Genomic DNA, 25966 nt, shown 5'->3' on the forward strand with positions numbered 1-25966 from the left:
ATAGCTCTGATTTTAATTCATACTTTGACTAGATGACTGGTTTGTTCTCTCTCAACCAACCCATAGCTCTGATTTTAATTCATACTTTGACTAGATGACTGGTTTGTTCTCTCTCAACCAACCCATAGTTCTGATTTGAATTAATACTTTGACTAGATGACTGGTTGGTTCTCTTTCAACCAACCCATAGCTCTGATTTTAATTCATACTTTGACTAGATGACTGGTTGGTTCTCTCTCAACCAACCCATAGCTCTGATTTTAATTCATACTTTGACTAGATGACTGGTTGGTTCTCTCTCAACCAACCCATAGCTCTGATTTGAATTAATACTTTGACTAGATGACTGGTTGGTTCTCTTTCAACCAACCCATAGCTCTGATTTGAATTAATACTTTGACTAGATGACTGGTTGGTTCTCTCTCAACCAACCCATAGCTCTGATTTGAATTCATATTTCCGATTGATATAGGTATTAGAATGCTTAAAATGTTTTACCTTTAATTCACAATATCATTATGACTTTAGTAGCTTTTATGAACAATATAACAACAAATAGGAAATACTTTGCATTGTTAACTGTTCTGTTAACTGTTCTGTTAACTGCCTGGGCTTGTGAGTGGTAGCAGGCTGTTCTGTTAACTGTTCTGTTAACTGCCTGGGCTTGTGAGTGGTAGCAGGCTGTTCTGTTAACTGTTCTGTTAACTGTTCTGTTATCTGCCTGGGCTTCTGAGTGGTAGCAGGCTGTTCTGTTATCTGCCTGGGCTTGTGAGTGGTAGCAGGCTGTTCTGTTATCTGCCTGGGCTTGTTAGTGGTAGCAGGCTGTTCTGTTATCTGCCTGGGCTTGTGAGTGGTAGCAGGCTGTTCTGTTATCTGCCTGGGCTTGTTAGTGGTAGCAGGCTGTTCTGTTATCTGCCTGGGCTTGTGAGTGGTAGCAGGCTGTTCTGTTATCTGCCTGGGCTTGTGAGTGGTAGCAGGCTGTTCTGTTATCTGCCTGGGCTTGTGAGTGGTAGCAGGCTGTTCTGTTATCTGCCTGGGCTTGTGAGTGGTAGCAGGCTGTTCTGTTAGTAGTAGTGGGGGTTAGTCCTAATCCTGATCAGGGAACAGAAGGCGGGGCTACCTTCTGCGTTACCTAGAGTCTGTGAGTCCAGGTCGTCGTCGATAAACTCCTCCCCCTGGATGATGTGCTGCGTGTCCTCACTGTGATTGACAGGGCTGGTCATCTCCTGCTCCTTCTCGTTGTGCATCTGGGCGTACACGTTCCGGCCGGGCAGCTTTCTGAAAAACAGCGGAGGATAGGCATCCTCAGTCCTAAGCCAAGGACTGTGGGATTTGTAGTTTTGATAAGAGGTTTGGCTGGAGTTGTAGTTCATGTTAATGAGTGACAGATTGTGGACTTTGTGCATCGGAAGCAAAGTATGTGCTATTGGTGTAACTGGTGAACAAAGGACAAATCATGCACAACATATTCATGTCAAATCTAGATTCATCAAGTACATGCATTTATGTATTCTATAGACAGTATACAGTTGAAGTCGGAAGTTTACACACACTTAGGTTGGAGTCATTAAAACTCGTTTTTCACCCACTCCATAAATGTCAAGTTAAAAAACTATAGTTTAGGCAAGTCGGTTAGGACATCTACTTTGTGCATGACACAAGTCATTTTTCCAACAATTGTTTACAGACAGACTATTTCACTGTATCACAATTCCAGTGGGTCAGTTTACAAACACTAAGTTGACTGTGCCTTTAAACAGCTTGGAAAATTCCTGAAAATGATGTCATGGCTTTGGAAGTTTCTGATAGGCAAATTGACATAATTTGAGTTAATTGGAGGTGTACCCGTGGATGTATTTCAAGGCCTACCTTCAAACTCAGTGCCTCTTTGCTTGACATCATGGGAAAATCAAAAGAAATCAGCCAAGACCTCAGAAAAAAATGGTACTTGCACAATTGGTGGCTGACTAAATACTTTTTTGCCCCACTGTAAGTGAAATAATCTGTCTGTAAACAATTGTTGGAAAAATTACTTGTGTCATGCACAAAGTAGATGTCCTATCTGACTTGCCAAAACTATAGTTTGTTAACAAGACATTTGTGGAGTGGTTGAAAAATGAGTTTTAATGACTCCAACCTAAGTGTATGTAAACTTCCGACTTCAACTGTATGTATTCACCTACTGTATCTTGATACATGCAGTTAAGTTTTCATCTGTAGTCATGGTTATGTTTTCATCTGTAGTCATGGTTATGTTTTCATCTGTAGTCATGGTTATGTTTTCATCTGTAGTCATGGTTATGTTTTCATCTGTAGTCATGGTTATGTTTTCATCTGTAGTCATGGTTATGTTTTCATCTGTAGTCATGGTTATATTTTCATCTGTAGTCATGGTTATGTTTTCATCTGTAGTCATGGTTATGTTTTCATCTGTAGTCATGGTTATGTTTTCATCTGTAGTCATGGTTATGTTTTCATCTGTAGTCATGGTTATGTTTTCATCTGTAGTCATGGTTATGTTTTCATCTGTAGTCATGGTTATGTTTTCATCTGTAGTCATGGTTATGTTTTCATCTGTAGTTATGGTTATGTTTTCATCTGTAGTCATGGTTATGTTTTCCTCTGTAGTCATGGTTATGTTTTCCTCTGTAGTCATGGTTATGTTTTCATCTGTAGTCATGGTTATGTTTTCATCTGTAGTCATGGTTATGTTTTCATCTGTAGTCATGGTTATGTTTTCATCTGTAATCATGGTTATGTTTTCATCTGTAGTCATGGTTATGTTTTCATCTGTAATCATGGTTATGTTTTCATCTGTAGTCATGGTTATGTTTTCATCTGTAGTCATGGTTATGTTTTCATCTGTAGTCATGGTTATGTTTTCATCTGTAGTCATGGTTATGTTTTCATCTGTAGTCATGGTTATGTTTTCATCTGTAGTCATGGTTATGTTTTCATCTGTAGTCATGGTTATGTTTTCATCTGTAATCATGCAACACTTCAGAGGAGGACTGGCCAGTAAAGTGCCCAGTGCAAATCTCAGATGTGTAAGTCTAAAATAGCCTGGTCCCAGATCTGTTTGTGCTTTAGTCTACTCTATTGTCATTGTCGAGTGAAATCATGTTTTGCATGAGAATTCCATAAGTAGTTGGCAAGATAGCAGCAACAGACTGGCAGCCATGCAGGCTAAGTCTATAAGACCCACCTCTTGAACTTGTAGAGGATGAAGGATCCAGTAGCGAGGAGGCTGATGAGGAAGATTACAGACAGAGCCCAGACTCCAGGACCTGCCACTCCACCCTGAGAACCTGCAGGGGAGACAGACAACACACAAACATTATGATATGATACACACACACACACACACACACACACACACACACACACACACACACACACACACACACACACACACACACACACACACACAAGCATAGACAATGCACATCAGATGGGAAATTAACACAGGGTAGGTAACACACACACACACCTCCTGTGGATGTGGGCCCCTGAGACACAAACAAGATTATTGCTGCCATGTCACAATAAACCCCAGCAGAAATGCTAACACTCCATTCCACTCCGCTTCAATAAACACCACACAGTGTTCAACACACACCACACGGTCAGGAGAAGAGATCCGTAACCAAACTGTCCAAGAAAAGATCAAGTTCAAAAGGAAACGGAATAGATTAGACATCATTGAAACATATTGTTTACCTCTGCAGATATTGTGGAAAAATATCTAACATTTTAGCAATTTAGTAGGTAAAAACTTAGGGAAATAACACTGAAAGCAGAGAGCAGGTAACAGGAACCCCAAACCAATCAGATTGGAGGAAAGGTAGGCTCCTTTTGAGAAAGCAGGAAGTAAAAGTGAGAAAAAGGTTGTGTGGGGTGACTAACACGCACCGATCTCCGTCACTCTCGTGGACGACTCATTAGCTACTAGTCATTTGAAATAGATTGATAAAAACTCAATTATCCATTCCGAGTCAACATGAAACCAAATAATGAAATGGAAAAATAATCTATCATGAAATCATATTTACAACATCACAATGGCATGATTACAGGAATTAGAACGGTAATACAGGATGCTTTGGTTACCTGCGTTCGGGTCAGCTAGCGTCACCAACACCTGTAGACCTCCTCGTACAATGAAGCTAACGTTGTTGTCGTTGAAGGCCTGCTTGATGGCAGGGATACGCTGTGGAAGAAATGTAAAACACAACCATTACACAGAGGTAACTTACTGCAGTGAGTGACATTTATTTTACTATACCAATATGTACTTGCTGTCAACTGTGGCAGTTGTGGGAAAAAAAGTCAACAGTTGAACGAGTTGCCGAGGTAATTGGAAATAAAAAATGTTTTCATGAATTAGGCTATTTTCTCTTGACCCACGTGGTTTATTTACTAGACACTCAGGGACAATATGGACACAGATATAAAAAGTGAATACTATTTATGAATCAGGATTGGGCTCGATTCCATTTCAATTCCAGTCAATTCAGAAAGAACACTGGAATTAAAATTCCAATTCTCTTCAACGCTTTTCAATGAGGAACATTTAGAATTGGAGTTTGGTTTTATTTTTGAATTGACTGGATTTGAAATGAAATTAACCCCAATCTGGATATGAACAATTTAAAAAAAAAGGTTATTAAAGTATAAATTAACTAAGTTACGATAGATTGCCATAGATGTTCCGTTAATTACCAAAATTACTGAAGATTCTGTCAACTTTGGTAAATTACCGGTAGCTTTGGAACCCTAAGTGAGGCTACAGTGTGTCACTTAGTTAGGTAGTGTGTGTGTGCTAGTGTACCTTATCCACAAACACGCTCCTCTTATCACGCTGGCTCTCTGGTGGGAGAACGTACAGGTCAGCTGTGGTGGGCAGGCCCCGCTTCACCATGGTTACCAGGGACACCTGGGGGATACCTGTGATCTGGGGGTTAAAGGTCATGGTCAAAAACGACCCCTTATGGGACTTGTGTCCCCTGTTAACACCTGGTTCATGTTCAAACTAACAAGTTCAGGAAGACCCTCCTCCATCTCCAAATGTGTTTTTCTCCCATTTCATTACTATCATCTCTATCAAATAGAATCATTGAACATATTGAGGCCAATGCAGATACTATCATGATATGTCCTGAAGAATAGAGTGCTCGTGTTACGTTACAGCATCAGGTCATGTATGAGGTGAGTACAGTAGACCCACCTTTGCCAATATCTTGGTGACCACCTGACCCACGTCCTCCCTCCACTCTGGAATGTTTGGGTTGAGGCGGTCCAGGTTACTGCTGAAGGCAAGGGGGATGACCTGGAAACGGTCTGGGATCAAATAGAACACACAGGAAGTCAACACCAAAGGCAACCATTTTGGGTTACAGCATTCAGAATGAACAATAATGGAAGATTCCATATTAATGACACCATATTCATTTCTACTGTTTGGAGTCTTTGGAATAAGTCAACAGTTTCTCATTATCCTACAAGGCCTGCTTCTGCAGTATGTTTATTCTGTATCGTCAGTTCCCTTGGGAGTAAGATAATACAGTACATTTCTGCTCAGTTAGCAATCTCTCATGAATAAATCAAACTCCTCTATGTGACACAGCAGCACATGACATCATGGAGAACCCAGGAACTAGAGCTATTAAAAAACAAAAAAAAATAAGTAGGTCTGAAACTGAAAAATAAAATAAATTCACTGGAGCACCAAACACTCCACCGATGCTCTACCGAGGTTTCCCTGTTCACAGCTTTGACCTACTACAGTAGCTACAGTATGTTGGTCTATCGTGATTCACACAATGTGTATGCAGGTTGCTTAGGATATCAAACAGCCTGGCTAGGACAACGGTAGACAGTGTCCTTCGTTCCTAAAAAACTCAGATAATACTTTTATTTCCCTTTTTTCTTTTGACCCATAGACAATCAGGGGAAATGCACAATTTCAAAAGTGTCACACAATTGGAGGGTGAATTGTAGGCTGCAATCACACCTTGTCCATTGCCACTCAACAATGCTTTTTATGAGCCACCTAATCATTTTCAATAAGCATACCCGTGCACCGTCATAGGATGCCACCTTTCCAACAAGTCAGTCTGTCAAAATTCTGCCCTGCTAGAGCTAGGAGCAACAACACCTCACAGAACGAGACGTCGGAGTGCTGAAACGCGCTGTGCGTAAAAATGGTCTGTCCTCGGTTACAACTCTCACTGCCGAGTTCCAAACTGCCTCTGGGAAGCAACTTCAGCACAAGAGCTGTTCATCAGAAGCTTCATGAAATGGGTTTCCATGGCCGAGCGGCCACACACAAGCCTAAGATCACCACGCCTTCTCTGGAGTGATGAATCCCACTTCACCATTTGGCAGTCCGATGGACGAATTTGGGCTTGGGACGCTACCTGCCCCAACGCATAGTGCCAAATGGAAAGATTGGTGGAGGAGGAATAATGGGCTGGGGCTGTCAATCATGTTTTGGGCTAGGCCCCTTAGTTCCAGTGAAGGGAAATCTTAACGCGACAGCATACAATGACATTCTAGATGATTCTGTGTTTCCAACTTCGTGGCAACAATTTGAGGAAGGCCCTTTCCTGTTTCAGCATGACAATGCCCCCGTGCACAAAGCGAGGTCCATACAGAAATGGTTTGTCAAGATCGCTGTGGAAGAACTTGACTGGCCTGTCCTAATCGCCCAACACCAGTGCCCAACCTCACTAATGCTCGTGGCTGAAAGGAAGCAAGTCCCCACAGCAATGTTCCAACATTTAGTGGGACGCCTTCCCAGAAGAGTGGAGGCTGTTGTAGCAGCAAAGGGGGGACCAACTCCATATTAATTCCCATTATTTTGGAATGAGATGTTCGACGAGCAGGTGTCCACATACTTTTTTCATGCAATGTACCATTTATCTTCTTAAAATCTGATTTTAAGCTTAACCCTAACCTCCTTCCTACCACACTGCTAACCTTAAGCCTAACCCTAACCTCCTTCCTACCACACTGCTAACCTTAAGCCTAACCCTAACCTCCTTCCTACCACACTGCTAACCTTAAGCCTAACCCTAACCTCCTTCCTACCACACTGCTAACCTTAAGCCTAACCCTAACCTCCTTCCTACCACACTGCTAACCTTAAGCCTAACCCTAACCTCCTTCCTACCACACTGCTAACCTTAAGCCTAACCCTAACCTCCTTCCTACCACACTGCTAACCGTAAGCCTAACCCTAACCTCCTTCCTACCACACTGCTAACCTTAAGCCTAACCCTAGCCTCCTTCCTACCACACTGCTAACCGTAAGCCTAACCCTAACCTCCTTCCTACCACACTGCTAATCTTAAGCCTAACCCTAACCTCCTTCCTACCACACTGCTAACCTTAAGCCTAACCCTAACCTCCTTCCTACCACACTGCTATCAGGTGGGAGGTGTGTTGTGTACCTCATTTCAAGTTGGTTTGTGAATTTTCATAGATTCCTTTTTAGTGGCATATTGAATTTCACATTGAGCTTCAACCAATGCATATACATATAACGTAATTCATATAATAACATCATGAATAGTTGATGTACATCTAGGTTTGCAAAGCTACTGGTAGTTTAACAAAGTTACCTGGAATCATCAGTAATCTATGGCAATCTATCGTAACTTTGGTCATTTATACTTGAATAACTTGTAAAAAATGTATTCATTTATATCTGTGTCCACATTGTCCATGAGTTTCTAGTAGAGAAAATAGCCTAATTGATGAAAATAGCATCTCATCAACAATTAACTCTGCAACTCGTCCAGCTAATGACTTTTTTCCACAACTGCCACCAGTTTGATGGCAAAACATTGACAACAAATACATATTGACATAGTAAAATAAAACAAGTGTATAAATATATATATAAAGGACGTGTCATGCTGAAACACTCATATTAAACACCAGTTCAACACTAAGTTTGATGGTTTATATTTAGGATAAGGTTTTACAGCTTTGTCATTCCATTTTTTATTTAAAATTGTAATTATTTATGTGACGTATTTTACATGTGATTTAGGCCACACCTAGGGCCAGAGATAATTACAGACACCTGCTAAAATCTATATCAAATCCTTGAAAGATACAACAATTCTGGTATATATCAATAATAATTAGCACGGCAATGTTCCCTCTCTCTTACCGTAGACGTGGACGTTCTTGGTGTCCTGCACCATGGAGCGTCCGTTAGAGGCCTGGACGGTGACAGACACCTCTCCTTCCTCAGGGAACCTCGTTATCAGACTGTTCCCCAGGGACATCTTGGGCTGAATGGAAAGCATTAAAATACATTGATTCGTTTTTTCTCTTCACAAAGAGAATTTGGCCTACGGCTCAGATCAACCCTTGAGGTTTAGCTTCCATCACCTACTGGAGAAACATTTAAACCTGTAGGTTGTGTGTGCATGAGGTGTGTGTGTGTCAGTATGAATTACCTGTAGGTTGTGTGTGTGTGTGTAAGGTGTGTGTTAGTATACATTACCTGCAGGTTGTGTGTGTGTAAAGTGTGTGTGTGCGTGTGTAAGGTGTGTGTTAGAATACATTACCTGTAGGTTGTGTGTGTGTGTATGGTGTGTGTTAGTATACATTACCTGTAGGTTGTCTGTGTGTGTGTATGGTGTGTGTTAGTATACATTACCTGTAGGATGTGTGTGTGTGTGTGTGTAAGGTGTGTGTGTGTGTGTGTATGGTGTGTGTTAGTATACATTACCTGTAGGTTGTCTGTGTGTGTGTAAGGTATGTGTTAGTATACATTACCTGTAGGATGTGTGTGTGTGTGTGTAAGGTATGTGTTAGTATACATTACCTGTAGGTTGTCTGTGTGTGTGAGGTGTGTGTTAGTATACATTACCTGTAGGTTATGTGTGTGTGAGGTGTGTGTTAGTATACATTACCTGTAGGTTATGTGTGTGTGAGGTGTGTGTTAATATACATTACCTGTAGGTTTTGTGTGTGTGTGTGTGTGTGTGTGTGTGTGTGTGTGTGTGTGTGTGTGTGTGTGTGTGTGTGTGTGTGTGTGTGTGTGTGTGTGTGTGTGTGTGTGAGGTGTGTGTGTGTGTGTGTGTGTGTGTGTGTGTGTGTGTGTGTGTGTGTGTGTGTGTGTGTGTGTGTGCGCGTGTGTGTGTGTGTGTGTGTGTGTGTGAGGTGTGTGTCAGTATACATTACCTGCAGGTTGTCTCCTATCCACCAGTAGAAGACAGTCAGGTTGGCCTCAAAGGGAAGCACCACAGCTGTCAGGTTGACTTCCTGGTTAATCCCGGCGATGGGAACTACTTCTAGGTGAACTTCCTGTAGAGGGGCTGTGACCTGGATATATATGGTGGCCTGGTCGTGTCCGGCAACGTTCTCAGCCTTGACGGTGACGCGGTAGACTCCCTGCTGTTCGTAGCGGTGCTGGATGGGTTCGTCTGTCACCGTCAGGTTCTGGTAGATGGCCCTCATCCCGTCCCCCAGATCCACCTGGTACTTAGTGCTGCTGGTGTCACCCTGGGTGATGGAGGAGGTACAGGAAGAGAACGTCACTGAACTGAGAACTGGGATAAACTAATGCTCTATTTCATCTAGTTGCAGTTATAAGGAGTCGTGTGTGAGTCATCATAAACTTGCATTCGGAAAACAGGGGGATATCTTTTTGATTTATTCATTTATTTTATTTCACCTTTATTTAACCAGGTGGTAGGCTAGTTGAGAACACCTTTATTTAACCAGGTGGTAGGCTAGTTGAGAACACCTTTATTTAACCAGGTAGGCTAGTTGAGAACACCTTTATTTAACCAGGTAGGCTAGTTGAGAACACCTTTATTTAACCAGGTAGGCTAGTTGAGAACACCTTTATTTAACCAGGTAGGCTAGTTGAGAAAACCTTTATTTAACCAAGTAGGCTAGTTGAGAACACCTTTATTTAACCAGGTAGGCTAGTTGAGAACACCTTTATTTAACCAGGTAGGCTAGTTGAGAACACCTTTATTTAACCAGGTAGGCTAGTTGAGAACACCTTTATTTAACCAGGTAGGCTAGTTGAGAACACCTTTATTTAACCAGGTAGGCTAGTTGAGAACACCTTTATTTAACCAGGTAGGCCAGTTGAGAACACCTTTATTTAACCAGGTAGGCTAGTTGAGAACACCTTTATTTAACCAGGTAGGCAAGTTGAGAACACCTTTATTTAACCAGGTAGGCAAGTTGAGAACACCTTTATTTAACCAGGTAGGCTAGTTGAGAACACCTTTATTTAACCAGGTAGGCTAGTTGAGAACACCTTTATTTAACCAGGTAGGCTAGTTGAGAACACCTTTATTTAACCAGGTAGGCTAGTTGAGAACACCTTTATTTAACCAGGTAGGCTAGTTGAGAACACCTTTATTTAACCAGGTGGGCTAGCTGAGAACACCTTTATTTAACCAGGTAGGCTAGTTGAGAACACCTTTATTTAACCAGGTAGGCAAGTTGAGAACACCTTTATTTAACCAGGTAGGCTAGTTGAGAACACCTTTATTTAACCAGGTGGGCTAGTTGAGAACACCTTTATTTAACCAGGTAGGCTAGTTGAGAACACCTTTATTTAACCAGGTAGGCAAGTTGAGAACACCTTTATTTAACCAGGTAGGCTAGTTGAGAACACCTTTATTTAACCAGGTGGGCTAGCTGAGAACACCTTTATTTAACCAGGTAGGCTAGTTGAGAACACCTTTATTTAACCAGGTAGGCAAGTTGAGAACACCTTTATTTAACCAGGTAGGCTAGTTGAGAACACCTTTATTTAACCAGGTGGGCTAGTTGAGAACACCTTTATTTAACCAGGTAGGCTAGTTGAGAACACCTTTATTTAACCAGGTAGGCTAGTTGAGAACACCTTTATTTAACCAGGTAGGCCAGTTGAGAACAAGCTCTCATTTACAACTGCGACCTGGCCAAGATAAAGCAAAGCAGTAACACATACAACAACACAGAATTACACATGGAATAAACAAACATACAGTCAATAATACAGTAGAAAAATAAGTATATATATAATGTGAGCAAGTGAGGTGAGATAAGGGAGGTAAAGGCAAAAAAAGGCCATGGTGGCGAAGTAAATTCAATATATCAAGTAAAACACTGGAATGGTAGATTTGCAGTGGAAGAATGTGCAAAGTAGAGATATAAATAATGGGGTGCAAAGGAGCAAAATAAATAAATACAGTAGGGGAAGAGGTAGTTGTTTGGGCTAAATTATAGATGGGCTATGTACAGGTGCAGTAATCTGTGAGCTGCTCTGACAGCTGGTGCTTAAAGCTAGTGAGGGAGATAAGTGTTTCCAGTTTCAGAGATTTTTGTAGTTCATTCCAGTCATTGGCAGCAGAGAACTGGAAGGAGAGGCGGCAAAAGGAGGAATTGGTTTTGGGGGTAACCAGAGAGATATACCTGCTGGAGCGCGTGCTACAGGTGGGTAAGGGGGGACTTTACCTAGCACGGTCTTGTAGATGACCTGGAGCCAGTGGGTTTGGCGACGAGTATGAAGCGAGGGCCAGCCAACAAGAGCATACAGGTCGCAGTGATGGGTAGTATATGGGGCTTTGGTGACAAAACGGATGGCACTGTGATAGACTGCATCCAATTTATTGAGTAGAGTGTTGGAGGTGATTTTGTAAATGACATCGCCCGAAGTCCAGGATAGGTAGGATGGTCAGTTTATGTTTGGCAGCATGAGTGAAGGATGCTTTGTTGCGAAATAGGAAGCCAATTCTAGATTTAATTTTGGATTGGAGATGCTTAATATGAGTCTGGAAGGAGTGTTTACAGTCTAACCAGGCACCTAGGTATTTGTAGTTGTCCACATATTCTAAGTCAGAACCGTCCAGAGTAGTGATGCTGGACGGGCGTGCAGCTGCAGGCAGCGATTGGTTGAAGCGCATGCATTTAGTTTTACTTGTATTTAAGAGCAGTTGGAGGCCACAGAAGGAGTGTTGTATGGCATTGAAGCTCGTCTGGAGGGTTGTTAACACAATGTCCAAACAAGGGCCAGAAGTATACAGAATGGTGTCGTCTGCGTAGAGGTGGATCAGAGACTCACCTGGCTATGGCTATTACTAACTGGCTATTGTTACAATCACACAGACAAAGTCACAAAAACACATACATTTACTCCACACAGCCACACACAACTACCCCACCCCCAGGATTTGCTCTCAATTCTGACTTAAGTAAACAGTACCTGCTCCTGGTGGACAATGAAGGTGATGTCATCACCAGGCGCCACAGCCAGCATCTGTCCTTTGATGCCCAGCTGGAGGCCTCTGGGCGGCAGCAGAGGACAGGTGTGCAGCTTGGCGCTCTGCTGCTTGTTCACTCCCCCCTCACACAAGTTGGACACAACCTTCCTGTACCTGCAACACAGCCGTACCAACGTCAGAAAACAGGGAGACTTGTGGTGTCGTATAGGTAGGGTAGAGACAGGTGTACTAAAACAATCATTATGGGCTTTCCTTTATTGAGATAAGGTAGGGAGAGGGAGAGTGGTGAAAGCAATGTGTATGTGTTAGGGTTAGATTTTGGGTTAGGGGTTAGGGAAAATAGGATTTTGAATGGGACTGAATTGTATGTCCCCACAAGGTTAGCTGCACAAGATTGTGTGTGTGTGTGTGTGTGTGTGTGTGGGGGGGGGGGGGGGGGGGGGTGTGTGTATGTGTGTGTGTGTGTGTGTGTGTGTGTGTGTGTGTGGGGGGGGGGGGGGGGGGGGGGGGGGTGTGGGGTGTGTGTGTGTGTGTGTGTGTGTGTGTGTGTGTGTGTGTGTGTGTGTGTGTGCGAGTCCTTGCGTGTATGCTACTATTCCTCACCCAGTACTGGACTGAAAGTTGTGTCCCTGGTGACAGTCGTCAGGCGGTGAGTCTGGGTCGTGCCAGAAGTCAGCGAAGCATCTATCTCCCTCGGTTTTGAGGCTCTGGGCACGTTCAAACCCATAGTCACTGAACACACAGAGGAAGAGGAGAACGTTAACCCCAGACACTGACCTACGGCTAGTTAGTGTTGCTCCCCCTGATGGTTGAGGCTAGGATTGGAGGATGTTAAACTGGTTCTAGAACAGTAGATAAGGGTAAACTGGTTCTAGAACAGTAGATAAGAGTAAACTGGTTCTAGAACAGTAGATAAGAGTAAACTGGTTCTAGAACAGTAGATAAGGGTAAACTGGTTCTAGAACAGTAGATAAGAGTAAACTGGTTCTTGAACAGTAGATAAGGGTAAACTGGTTCTAGAACAGTAGATAAGGGTAAACTGGCACTATAACAGTAGATAAGGGTAAACTGGTTCTAGAACAGTAGATAAGGGTAAGTTAGTCCTAGAACAGTAGATAAGGGTAAACTGGTCCTAGAACAGTAGATAAGGGTAAACTGGTCCTAGAACAGTAGATAAGGGTAAACTGGTCCTAGAACAGTAGATAAGGGTAAACTGGTTCTAGAACAGTAGATAAGGGTAAACTGGTTCTAGAACAGTAGATAAGGGTAAACTGGTCCTAGAACAGTAGATACGGGTAAGTTCCTTCCAGTTTGCATAGAAAGGGCAAAGGTCAAATACAGTTCATGAGCTCAATGATCGATAGACACCAACATCACACACGCCAACAGGATCAATATCAATGATCTAGTCTACATACAGCATCGATTGATTGTTTATAGTGAATTACAGTGTTATTCTCATTCAGGAACAGAGTTGGAAATGAAAGATGATCCTCATTGAAAATACTTCTACTTCTATTCATCTCCTAAGCAGAAAAGGAATCGAAGCCTAACCCTGACTGTGACGCATATCATATTTGTTTATCTCAAGTCTATACCTTAAGTATTGCACTAGAGTGTGTTGGCTCTGGTGTGGTGTCTCACCAGTTGAAGTCTTTCTCGGAGCACTGGCAGGGCTTGGTAGTAAGGGCGGAGGTGTAGCTCCTCCCCTTGATACAGAACGCAGTGTCCTTCCTCTTCCTGAAACTCCTCTCCTGACCCATGATGCACTTCTCTCCCTGAGGAGGGCCAAAAGTATAAATTTGCTAACTGTAAAGGTGCAGGATACACACAACATTTTTACAAAGACACACGAGTGTGTGTGTGTCTGTGTGTGTGTCTGTGTGTGTGTGTGTGTCTGTGTGTGTGTGTGTGTGTGTGTGTGTGTGTGTGTGTGTGTGTGTGTGTGTGTGTGCGGGTGTCCGTGTGAGTGTGTGTGTGTGTGTGTGTGTGTGTGTGTGTGTGTGTGTGTGTGTGTGTGTGTGTGTGTGTGTGTGTGTGTGTGTGTGTGTGTGTGTGTGTGTGTGTGTGTGTGTGTGTGTGTGTGTGTGAGTGTATGTGTGTTGAGTACCTGCAGATCTGTGAGTTTCCAGGAGTCGTAGTCTCCCTCTGTACATTGTCTGGGGAATGACTGTCTGAAGTCCACCTTGACCAGCTCCCAGTCTGACCGATAGCTGATGTGACCGAACACCCTGGAGGGAGAGACACACAGGAGAAATACAGATCTAATATGATCATATTATCATCACTTTGATGTCTGTTTACTGTCTGCTGTCTTAGAAAACTGTTGATATTTCTTCATAAAGACTCGAGACGTGACTCCTGTACCATATCCATTGTCCACGGTCTCAGCCAACCCCCTCTTTTGGGAACAAGGCAGTCTGAAAGTAGCATTGTGACATGACAGCGCTCCAGCCAGACTCTTTTCATCAGCACTAATGAGTAGGGATCCACTTAAGGGCTCCTGGAAATCATACCTTTCTATAGTCCATACTTTGCATATTAAACACACAGATGCCCCAGTAAATTATGAGGGCCTCCAAAGCCATTGACTGCTCTGCACATAAGATTGGCTTGGCGTTAATGTGTTTTTATAAACTCAAAGGCATTCATAAAAGCATCGAATGATAGAAGATCAAATTGAGTTGTACAATGTATATCCACTAGGTGGCGATATACCATTAAGTAAAAAGGAGGAAATACAAAAATGTACTTGTGTATTTAAAATTGAACATTTCCAAGTCTGCATGTTCTTTAAGGAACAAATTGATGTGAAAACCTGGCATCAGTTGTGTTATGTATGCGACAATGTAACCCGGGTGTCTGGCTAGACTGTAAACTCTTCTTCCGGACTCATATCAAACATCTCCAATCCAAAATCAAATCTAGAATCGGCTTTCTATTTCACAACAAAGCCTCCTTCACGCAAGCCGCCAAACTTACACTAGTAAAACTGACTATCCTACCGATCCTCGACTTTGGCGATGTCATCTACAAAAATAGCTTCCAATACTCTACTTAGCAAATTGTATGTAGTCTATCACAGTGCCATCCGTTTTGTTACCAAATCACCTTATACCACCCACCACTGCGACCTGTATGCTCTAGTCGGCTGGCCCTCGCTACATATTCGTCGCCAGACCCACTGGCACCAGGTCATCTATAAGTCTATGCTAGGTAAAGCTCCGCCTTATCTCAGCTCACTGGTCACGATAACACCCACCCGTAGCACGTGCTCCAGCAGGTATATCTCACTGGTCATCCCCAAAGCCAACACCTCTTTTGGCCGCCTTTCCTTCCAGTTCTCTGCTGCCAATGCCTGGAACGAATTGCAAAAATCACTGAAGCTGGAGACTTATATTTCCCTCACTAACTTTAAACATCAGCTATCTGAGCAGCTAGCCGATTGTTGCAGCTGTACATAGTCCATCTGTAAATAGCCCACCCAATCTACCTACCTCATCCCCATATTGTTTATATTTACTTTGCTGCTCTTTTGCACACCAGTATCACTACTTACACACCATCATCTGCTCATCACCATCTGCTCATCTATCACTCGTGTTAATCTGCTAAATTGCAATTACTTTGCTATTATGGCCTATTTATTGCCTACCTCCTCATGCCATTTGCACACACTGTATATAGACATACTTTTTTTATATTGTGTTATTGACTGTACGCTTGTTTATTCCATGTGTAACTCTGTGTTGTTGTTTCTGTCGCACTGCTTTGCTTTATCTTGGCCAGGTCGCAGTTGTAAATGGGAACATGTTCTCAACTAGCCTACCTAGTTAAATAAAGGTGAAATATAATAAATACAAATAAAACCCATTGTAATAGGATTTAACCCATTCTAATAGGATTTAACCCATTATAATAAGATTTTAGGATTTAACCCATTCTAATAGGATTTAACCCATTCTAATAGAATTTAACCCATTCTAATAGGATTTAACCCATTCTAATAGGATTTAACCCATTCTAATAGAATTTAACCCATTCTAACAGGATTTAACCCATTCTAACAGGATTTAACCCATTCTAACAGGATTTAACCCATTCTAATAGGATTTAATCCATTCTAACAGGATTTAACCCATTCTAATAGGATTTAATCCATTCTAACAGGATTTAACCCATTCTAATAGGATTTAACCCATTCTAACAGGATTTAACCCATTCTAATAGGATTTAATCCATTCCAATAGGCTGCAAATTACTTTCTATTGTGAATGGTGAATGTCAGCCCACAAATAAGAGGCTGTTGTGTTATCCCCCTCTCCCTCTCCCTCTCCCTCCTTCTCTCTCTCCCTCTCTCTCTCTCTCTCTCTCTCTCTCTCTCTCTCTCCCTCTCCTCTCCCTCCTTCTCTCTCTTTCTTTCTCTCTCCCTCTCCCTCTCTCTCTCTCTCTCTCTCTCTCCCTCTCCCTCTCCCTCCTTCTCTCTCTCTCCCTCTCCCTCTCCCTCCTTCTCTCTCTCTCCCTCTCTCTCTCTCACTCTCTCTCTCTCTCCCTCTCTCTCTCTCCCTCCCCCCCCTCTCTCTCTCTCTCTCTCTCTCTCTCTCTCTCTCTCTCTCTCTGTCTCTCTGTCAATCTAGCATGTGACAAGTCACAGTTTTTACCTCCCAAGGCTCTTGTCATTAGTATGTGAAGGGGACTCTCTCCCTTCCAGCCTGTCCTTGTAGCTAAGTCCCTGGTCAAAGAGTCTTCCAACGTCAAAAATCGAAGTCAGTTGTCCTCTAAATATAGTAAAGTAAATATACTTTTGGAAATTTTAGCTCTGATCCAGAGCGACTTCCAGGAGCAATTAGGGTTAATTGCCTTGCTCAAGGGAACATTGACAGACTTTTCACCTAGTCTACTCGAGGATTCAAACCAGTAACCTTTCGGTTACTGTCCCAACGATAGGCTACCTGCCGCACTGGAAGCAGATGGGTGTGAGTCATCCCTGACAATGGTTGTTCTGTTATTTCAGGATTGTGTCCTCTCTCCACACCCCCTCCACCACCACATTCTCTGTTACACCCCCCTCCACCACCACCATCTCTGTTACACCCCCCCTCCACCATCTCTGTTACACCCCCCTCCACCACCACCATCTCTGTTACACCCCCCTCCACCACCACCATCTCTGTTACACCCCCCTCCACCATCACCATCTCTGTTACACCCCCCCTCCACCATCTCTGTTACACCCCCCTCCACCATCACCATCTCTGTTACACCCCCCTCCACCATCACCATCTCTGTTACACCCCCCCTCCACCATCTCTGTTACACCCCCCTCCACCATCACCATCTCTGTTACACCCCCCCTCCACCATCTCTGTTACACCCCCCTCCACCATCACCATCTCTGTTACACCCCCCTCCACCACCACCATCTCTGTTACACCCCCCCTCCACCATCTCTGTTACACCCCCCTCCACCATCACCATCTCTGTTACACCCCCCTCCACCATCACCATCTCTGTTACACCCCCCCTCCACCATCTCTGTTACACCCCCCTCCACCACCACCATCTCTGTTACACCCCCCTCCACCACCACCATCTCTGTTACACCCCCTCCACCTCCACCATCTCTGTTACACCCCCCTCCACCATCACCATCTCTGTTACACCCCCCTCCACCATTTCTGTTACACCCCCCTCCACCATCTCTGTTACACCCCCCCCACCACCACCATCTCTGTTACACCCCCTCCACCTCCACCATCTCTGTTACACCCCCTCCACCACCACCATCTCTGTTACACCCACCTCCACCATCTCTGTTACACCCCCTGCACCACCACCATCTCTGTTACACCCACCTCCACCACCACCATCTCTGTTACACCCCCCTCCACCATCTCTGTTACACCCCCCCTCCACCACCACCATCTCTGCTACACCTCCCTCCATCATCTCTGTTGCACCCCACCCTCCACCATCACCATCTCTGTTACTCCCCCCTCCACCATCACCATCTCTGTCACACCCCCCCTCCACCACCACCATCTCTGCTACACCCCCCCCCCTCCACCACCACCATCTCTGCTACACCCCCTCCACCACCACCATCACCATCTCTGTCACACCCCCCCCTCCACCACCACCATCTCTGCTACTCCCCCTCCACCACCACCACCATCTCGAGAGAGAGAGAGAGAGAGAGAGAGAGAGAGAGAGAGAGAGAGAGAGAGAGAGAGAGAGAGAGAGAGAGAGAGAGACAGAGACAGAGACAGAGACAGAGACAGAGACAGAGAGAGAGAAAAGAGGGCAACAGAACATTTTTAAAAACAGAAGAATACAGAGAAAGAGTGAAAGAAGAACCGTTCTCTCCACATGTACCATCATCTTCCTCACTCGGCTAATCAACCCCTCATGAAAATCACCGTGTCATAAAAACCGGGAAATTGGGCGCTCCACTCCACCTAATGGAGACTGAATTTTGGAGATGAGAAAACCCTGCTGGTGCAAAATATGAGTCCTGGAGAGTCAGCTGATCCATATTCCTTCCCTAAGCCCCTTATTTGCAAGCAGAGGAGCCAGGACTTAGGCAGGGTGAGCAGTCTAAGAACGTGAGCTAAGCAGCAGGAGGTGTCACTGAGACTGCAGGATCAATTCTCAATATCTCCTGGGTGAATCATCGCCTGGCCATTTCATCTGAAGAATAGGCTCAAGCCAATCAGACACCGCAATGTTGAAGTGATAGTGTTAAGAAACCAATCAATTACTTTGTTGCTAGTTGAGAGAGTTGCATTAAACCAATGGCAGAGCTTTGGAGAAGAGGTGTCCTTGAAATGGGGCCTATTCTCAGACTGCAAATCTCATAATTCCCTTTCCAAAATGACTGTATATAGCTCCATTGACGATTCTGGAAGATTCCAGGGCACACTCACGTCATGACCAACGTCTCATCTCCCGGCTCGCTCAAAAGTCCGTCCACGAACACTGAGGTGCTTGTGAAGTTGTGGATGGTCCACGTGCGTCCCTCATCAATACTGAACCTGAGGAGAAAAGACACCAACACAATCACATCCACTGTATGGAGGTATATAGGCTCTTCTCAACAAGCGGCCATCTTGGATGAGGTAGAAATGAACAGTATTTCTCATACAGTCTCTCTCATACTCTGTGTATATTATCTAATCTGTCTCTCTAGTGTGTTTCTCATTATATATTAGTAGGGTTTCTGACTAGCAGAATGTAATGCCGTCACACAAAACAACTATGCATCGATAACTATCATAACTATAGATTTAACTACATAACTAGAAGTCTACTGACCTTAAGTTCTTTCTAAAGAATCTTAGGGTGCCCTGCTGGGTTGTTTGCGGTCATACATGACTTACGGTTCTATAGGTTTTAATAGAACGCCCATCTTGGAAAGAGGCTCAAAAGACCCTTCGTAATATGAGTAAGGTTCCTGTCTAGAAGGTTGCTTGCGGTCATACATGCAGTGAGAGGTCAGATTATCCTCAACCACGACTGAACCGTGACCTGGAACTGGACCACAAGTCACCAGGCTGTTTCGGCGTGGGCTTGTCTTCAAACACGCCACCAGACGCACACGCTAATGTTTACCAAAGCAAGGACTTTAAAGGACTATAGGACTATAAAGTACACAAAGCTAAGCGCTAGCTCGAATGAACCTCCTGTGGTTATGGCCCCCGGATTCAACTGGGTTACATAAGTATGGTTGTGTATTGGAAAGGAATCAACGTGGGATTGAGAAGCAGACCCATGTCTGCAGGCTATGCAATTAATCATGTGCTTACAAGCCTTGAGAATAACTAGAGAAACACACTAGAGAGACAGATTAGATAATATACACAGAGTATGAGAGAGACAGACATTCCAATACTGTACACAGAGAGAATCAGCCAGAGGGAATGGTTTGTTGTTGTCTGTCTCACTATCTCTCTCTCTCTTTATTTTTCTCATTCCCTTGTTCTTTCTTCCTCCTTAACACGCTAAGCACATGTTCAAAGATGAACTTTACCGAGAGGACACAGTGGAGTCCTTTGCTGCAATCTAATCTTTTAATAACACACAAGTGTGTATTTGTGATGAATGAACCACAGCATTCTCTAACACCAATCTGCATGTAATCCATATTTCATACGTACCCTGAATAAGCAAAACGTGGCTGCATTAGAATATGTACAGATGTACTTCTGAATGTACACATTATTATGTATAAGCCTTCATGTTTTATTTTGGCATCTCACCTCTGAGAATGTTATGTTTATACATTATTAAAAGCAACATGGCAGTGGTGGGAGAATTACATGAGCAACCCAAAGCAACCTGCTGCTATTTGTGTTAGAGTGAACCAGAGCCAGGAATTAGTCAGAATATTGGCACAGGGCAGCCTTGAGTTGGGTCCTTTTGCTTTCCAGGGGGCCCCTAAATGAAAGTGAATCTCTGTGATCTACATACATGTATGTGCACTTCTGAGAAGGGGAGAAAAAAACCATCTCTCTCTCTCTCTCTCTCTCTCTCTCTCTCTCTCTCTCCTCTCTCTGTCTCTCTCTCTCTCTCTCTCTCTCTCTCTCTCTCTCTCTCTCTCCTCTCTCTCTCCTCTCTCTCTCCTCTCTCTCTCTGTCTCTCTCTGTCTCTCTCTCTCTCCTCTCTCTCTCCCCTCTCTCTCTCTCTCTCTCTCTCTCTGTCTCTGTCTCTCTCTCTCTCTCTCTCCCCTCTCTCTCTCTGTCTCTGTCTCTCTCTCTCTCCTCTCTCTCTCCCCTCTCTCTCTCTCTCTCTCTCTGTCTCTCTCTCTCTCTCCTTTCTCTCTCTCTCTCCTTTCTCTCTCTCTCTCTCTCTCCTCTCTCTCTCTCTCTCTCTCTCCTCTCTCTCTCCTCTCTCTCTCCTCTCTCTCTCTGTCTCTCTCTGTCTCTCTCTCTCTCCTCTCTCTCTCCCCTCTCTCTCTCTCTCTCTCTCTGTCTCTGTCTCTCTCTCTCTCTCTCTCCCCTCTCTCTCTCTGTCTCTGTCTCTCTCTCTCTCCTCTCTCTCTCCCCTCTCTCTCTATCTCTCTCTCTCTCTGTCTCTCTCTCTCCTTTCTCTCTCTCTCTCTCCTTTCTCTCTCTCTCTCTCTCTCTCTCTCTCTCTCTCTCTCTCGGAGTGCATGCTGGGAGTGAGTCGTCAAGCAGGAGTGATTGTGAGAACGAATGCAATTTCTTTTCACTCTATTGGGTTTTGGTATGTACATATATATATATTGATTAGTTTAGTTGTTTTAAGGGTATATTGTTTAACTATCACTAAGCACGTATAGGGGTGGTGGGATCTTTGAGGTTGGTTTTTCGCGAGGGCACAACCAGCGGGTGGGGCTGGTTGCAATGGCCACTCGCGGAAATGTAGAGTTTGAAAAACTTAGTCGGAGGCATGGAGTAAAAATTCCTGCTGCGGCTGGGTGTTCAATGGAAGAATGTAGCTTGGCTGTGGGTGCTATCATTGGGTATGATAGCATTAAATCAGCCTCAAGGATGAATAGCGCTGTAGTGATATTCTTAGATTCAATTGAAAAGGTGAATAAGATGGGGTGTTGTGTTGCGGGAGACACAGACGCCGGTATTTCCGCTTATGAATCCTGCGAAGAAAGTTATGCTTTCTAACGTGCCACCATTTGTTAGAGATGAAGTGTTAGAGCGAGAGTTATCTCGCCATGGTCAAATCGTATCTACAATAAAGAAGGTTCTTTTTGGATGCAAATCTCCGTTGTTGAAACATGTCGTGTCTCATAGGAGACAAGTGCATATGATTTTAAAAAAGGAAGGAGATGAACTGAATTTAGCGTTTAGTTTTAAGATTGATGGATTTGATTATGTATTTTATGCATCTACTGAATCAATGAAATGTTTTGGATGTGGAAGAGAGGGGCATTTGGTGCGTAATTGTCCCGAGAATGAACGCGCTGAGCCTGGTAGTAGCTTTAGTGCGGGTGCAACTAACGTACCACAGCGAAGGGATGAAAATACTACAGGTGTAGGGGAAGAGAGAAGGTGGGCAGATGTGGTTGGAAAAGTAGGAGAGGAAGGCATTGTGGATACGGGGGCAATTGTGGTAGATCAGAACAAAGAGGGAGGGGAAACACTAGGTGAGATTGCGACTGCCGTCGCTGAGGTGGTGCTGGAAAATGAAATTGGAGGTCAAGAGGAGATTGAAATAACGGAAAAAGAAGCGGATGTTTTCAAAATACCGAGGAGTAAAAGGAAGAATTTAAGGGGTGGTGAAGGGTCTAATTCTAAGAGAAAGGTAGAGATGGATAAATCAGGTGAAGATGAACAGGTTGTAGAGATGGGGTTTTCTTCTGGGGAGGATAGCGAGAGTGAGTCATCTGACGCGTCACAACAATATAGTGAGATAGATGGGGTGGAAGGGAGGTATGGGATCGAGAAGATACGTCAATTTCTGAAGTTGACAAAAGGGAAGAAATATATGCAGGATTACAATGTAACTGATTTTTTCCCTGAACGTGAATTGTTTATTGAATCAGCAAAGTTTCTGATGTCAAAAATTACAGGGGGAGGTTTGAAAAGCCCTGAAATTGCTAGACTCAAGAAAGTGGTCACGAGAGTAATAAGTGATGCAAATTCTAAAGAAAATGAAAGAGTTCAGTTGCAGTTTTAACTCTGTAAAGAGATGTGGTGGCTGTATCTTCCTCTGTATTTTTTTCTTATCCATGAGCAGTTTTAAGATCTCTTCTTTAAACGTAAATGGGGCAAGAGATGTTAAAAAAAGAGCCATGGTGTATGAGTTAATGAGGGGAAAGGGAAGTGACATAATTTTTCTACAAGAAACGCATAGTAATTTGGAAAATGAAGTTATGTGGCAACAGGAGTGGGGGGGGGACAGTGGTGTGTAGTCATAAAAACTCAAAAAGTGGGGGTGTGGTTATCTTGTTCTCAAAAGGGTTTTTGCCTTTGTCATATGAGGTTGAAGAGGTAGTTGAGGGGAGGTTATTAAAAGTTAGAGCAAGGTATGAAAACATCAATATGTGTCTGATAAATGTATATGCCCCAGTGGTGACAGTTGAGAGGGTATGTTTTTTAGAGACATTATCAAATACCATTGAGAAATGTAACAAAGAAGATTATTTGTTTATTGCTGGGGATTTTAACTGCACAGTTAGCGATTTAGATAGAAATCACCAAGAACCTCATATAGCCTCAAGGACGTTTTTAAAACGCCTTATTGTAACAAATGAACTGTGTGATATTTGGCGGAGTCAACATGAAGGAACAAGGCAGTACACCTGGGCGCATGTGAGAGAGAACATCATCTCTATGGCCAGGTTAGATAGGTTTTATGTTTTTGAGCATCAATCTCAGGTCTGTAAATCAAGTGTGATAACTCCAGTGGGATTTTCTGATCATTGTTTAATAACAGAGGTGGTGTTCATTAACGATGTAAAACCTAAAAGCGCATATTGGCATTTTAATATAACTTTATTGAGTGATGCTCACTTCAGGAAATGTTTCAGTATTTTTGGGGAGAGGTGGAGGGCTCAAAAGGCCAGTTTTGTATCCTTTCAACAATGGTGGGATATAGGGAAAATACAGATTCAACAATTTTGTAATCAATACACGAGGAATGTCACCAAGGATATCACCAGATCAATGAAAGCCCTAGAGATTGAAATAGTGGAACTCATGACGTTGGTTGAGACCACAGGAGATCGAGGCCATACTCAGGCCCTCAAGAGGAGAAAAGCTGCATTGGCAGATCTGCTGGGTATCAGAGCACAGGGGGCACTGGTGAGAAGTAAATTTCAGGGCATATCTGAAATGGATGCCTCATCCAAATTTTTCTTTGGTTTAGAGAAAAAGAATGGACAAAGAAAAATTATTCATTGTCTCAAATCAGCTGTTGGACAAGAGCTCACTAGCCCTAGTGAAATCAGAAAGAGGGCAGTAGAGTTCTATGCTGAGCTCTACAAGTGTGAGTACAAAGAGGACAAAACAGTGACACAGCAGTTCTTTGATGGGCTCCCAAAGGTGCCTGCAGAAGCTCAGGTTGAGCTTGAGCAACCATTGTCTTTGCAGGATTTATACACTGCATTAAAAGGCATGGAAAATGGAAGGGCACCAGGCATTGATGGGCTTCCCGTTGACTTTTTTAAGTCTTTTTGGGCTATGTTGGGAGAGGATTGGTTAGAAGTAGCTAATGATAGTTTAACCGGAGGGTTACTACCAATAAGCTGCAGAAGGGCTGTCCTCTCCCTACTGCCCAAAAAGGGTGACCCGAGGGAGGTGAAGAACTGGAGGCCGGTGGCTTTATTGTGTACTGATTATAAGATATTGTCAAAGACTTTGTCCAACAGGCTGAGGGAGGTGATGGGGCAAATCATACATACGGATCAGTCCTACTGTGTTCCTGGCAGGCAGATAGGGGATAACATTTCTCTGATTCGTGATTTTTTGGACGTCTCTAGGGCTATTGGGTTGGATGCTGGTCTAATTTCAATTGATCAGGAAAAGGCATTTGACCGAGTTGAACATCAATATTTATGGCACACGTTTGAGGCGTTTGGGTTCAGCTCTGGTTTTATTGCCATGATAAAGGTGATATATGGTGACATTGAAAGTGTATTGAAAGTTAACGGTGGTTTGAGTGCTCCTTTTAAAGTGTGTAGAGGTATTAGGCAGGGATGTTCTATGTCTGGGATGTTATATGCTATTGCTATAGAGCCACTACTAAATAGCATTAGAAGTCGCATTGCAGGGGTGTGCCTTTCAGAGGATATTCCTCCTATTCGTCTTTCAGCCTATGCTGATGATGTAGTTGTGTTAGTGAAAAATCAAGCGGAGGTGGATAGCTTGAGTCTAATGGTTGATCGTTTTAGGGGAATATCCTCTGCAAAGGTAAATTGGGAAAAGAGTTGTGCTTTACAGATTGGAGAATGGTCTGGAGGGATCATGGCTTTGCCAGGGGGGCTAGAATGGTGTAAGGGAGGTTTTAAGTATCTTGGAGTGTATCTAGGAGATGAGGGGACTATGAAAAAAAATTGGAGTGGGGTGGTTGAAATGGTGGAAGGGAGGATGAGGAGATGGCGTTGGTTACTATCTCGTATGTCATATAGAGGGCGCACTATTATAGTTAACAATGTGATTGCCTCTGCACTGTGGCATCGGTTGTCAGTTTTAGAACCACCATCTGGCCTTCTGGCTAAGATACAGGCAATTATTGTGGATTTCTTTTGGGATAAATATCACTGGGTTCCACAAAGTGTTTTGTATTTGTCAAAAGAGGAGGGGGGACAAGGTCTTGTACATCTTGCTAGTAGGGCTGCTGCTTTCCGGTTTCAGTTCATTCAAAGGCTGCTTTATGGACCGGAAAATGTGGTGTGGAGAGGGGTGGCAGGTCTTATATTACAGAGGGTTGGAGGATTAGGTTTAAAGAAGGCTTTATTTCTGGTTGATAGTAGCCAGATTTCTAGGGAGGGAGTACCTCCGTTTTATAGAGGCCTTCTCAGAGTGTGGAGCATAATGAAGGTGTCCAGAAGAACTTCAGCGGAGTCAGTGCATTGGCTGTTGGAGGAACCTCTGGTGTATGGGGCGAGACTGGACTGTACAACTGCAGCTGTTCCACATTTCTCCAAGATTCTGGTGAAGGGGAAAATCATCACCTTAAGACAGTTAATGGCCATGGCTGGGCCCGCCTTAATGGATGGAAGAAGGGTGGCAGAA

The 25966-nt window shown here is 43.6% G+C and overlaps 1 protein-coding gene across 3 annotated transcripts in view; it reads right to left on the reverse strand.

Moving 5' to 3' along the window:
- sorcs2 (sortilin-related VPS10 domain containing receptor 2) overlaps window positions 1-25966 on the reverse strand; it is a 407416-nt gene that overhangs the window by 1876 nt on the left and 379574 nt on the right. Inside the window, exons 14-25 of one of the 3 annotated variants that reach the window (XM_036958238.1) lie at window positions 19178-19285; window positions 14362-14482; window positions 13896-14029; window positions 12855-12983; window positions 12233-12404; window positions 9205-9525; window positions 8183-8306; window positions 5228-5340; window positions 4832-4954; window positions 4111-4210; window positions 3206-3308; window positions 1121-1278 (exon numbers count right to left, since the gene is read on the reverse strand). In XM_036958238.1, coding sequence (XP_036814133.1) covers window positions 1121-1278; window positions 3206-3308; window positions 4111-4210; window positions 4832-4954; window positions 5228-5340; window positions 8183-8306; window positions 9205-9525; window positions 12233-12404; window positions 12855-12983; window positions 13896-14029; window positions 14362-14482; window positions 19178-19285 — 1706 coding nt within the window. Of the gene's footprint in view, window positions 1-1120; window positions 1324-3205; window positions 3309-4110; window positions 4211-4831; window positions 4955-5227; window positions 5341-8182; window positions 8307-9204; window positions 9526-12232; window positions 12405-12854; window positions 12984-13895; window positions 14030-14361; window positions 14483-19177; window positions 19286-25966 lie in introns of all 3 variants that reach the window. The other 2 variants (XM_036958237.1, XM_036958236.1) reach the window with 2 other exon arrangements.

This window comes from Oncorhynchus mykiss, chromosome 21 (genome assembly GCF_013265735.2).
Source record: "Oncorhynchus mykiss isolate Arlee chromosome 21, USDA_OmykA_1.1, whole genome shotgun sequence".
Taxonomy (NCBI): domain Eukaryota; kingdom Metazoa; phylum Chordata; class Actinopteri; order Salmoniformes; family Salmonidae; genus Oncorhynchus; species Oncorhynchus mykiss.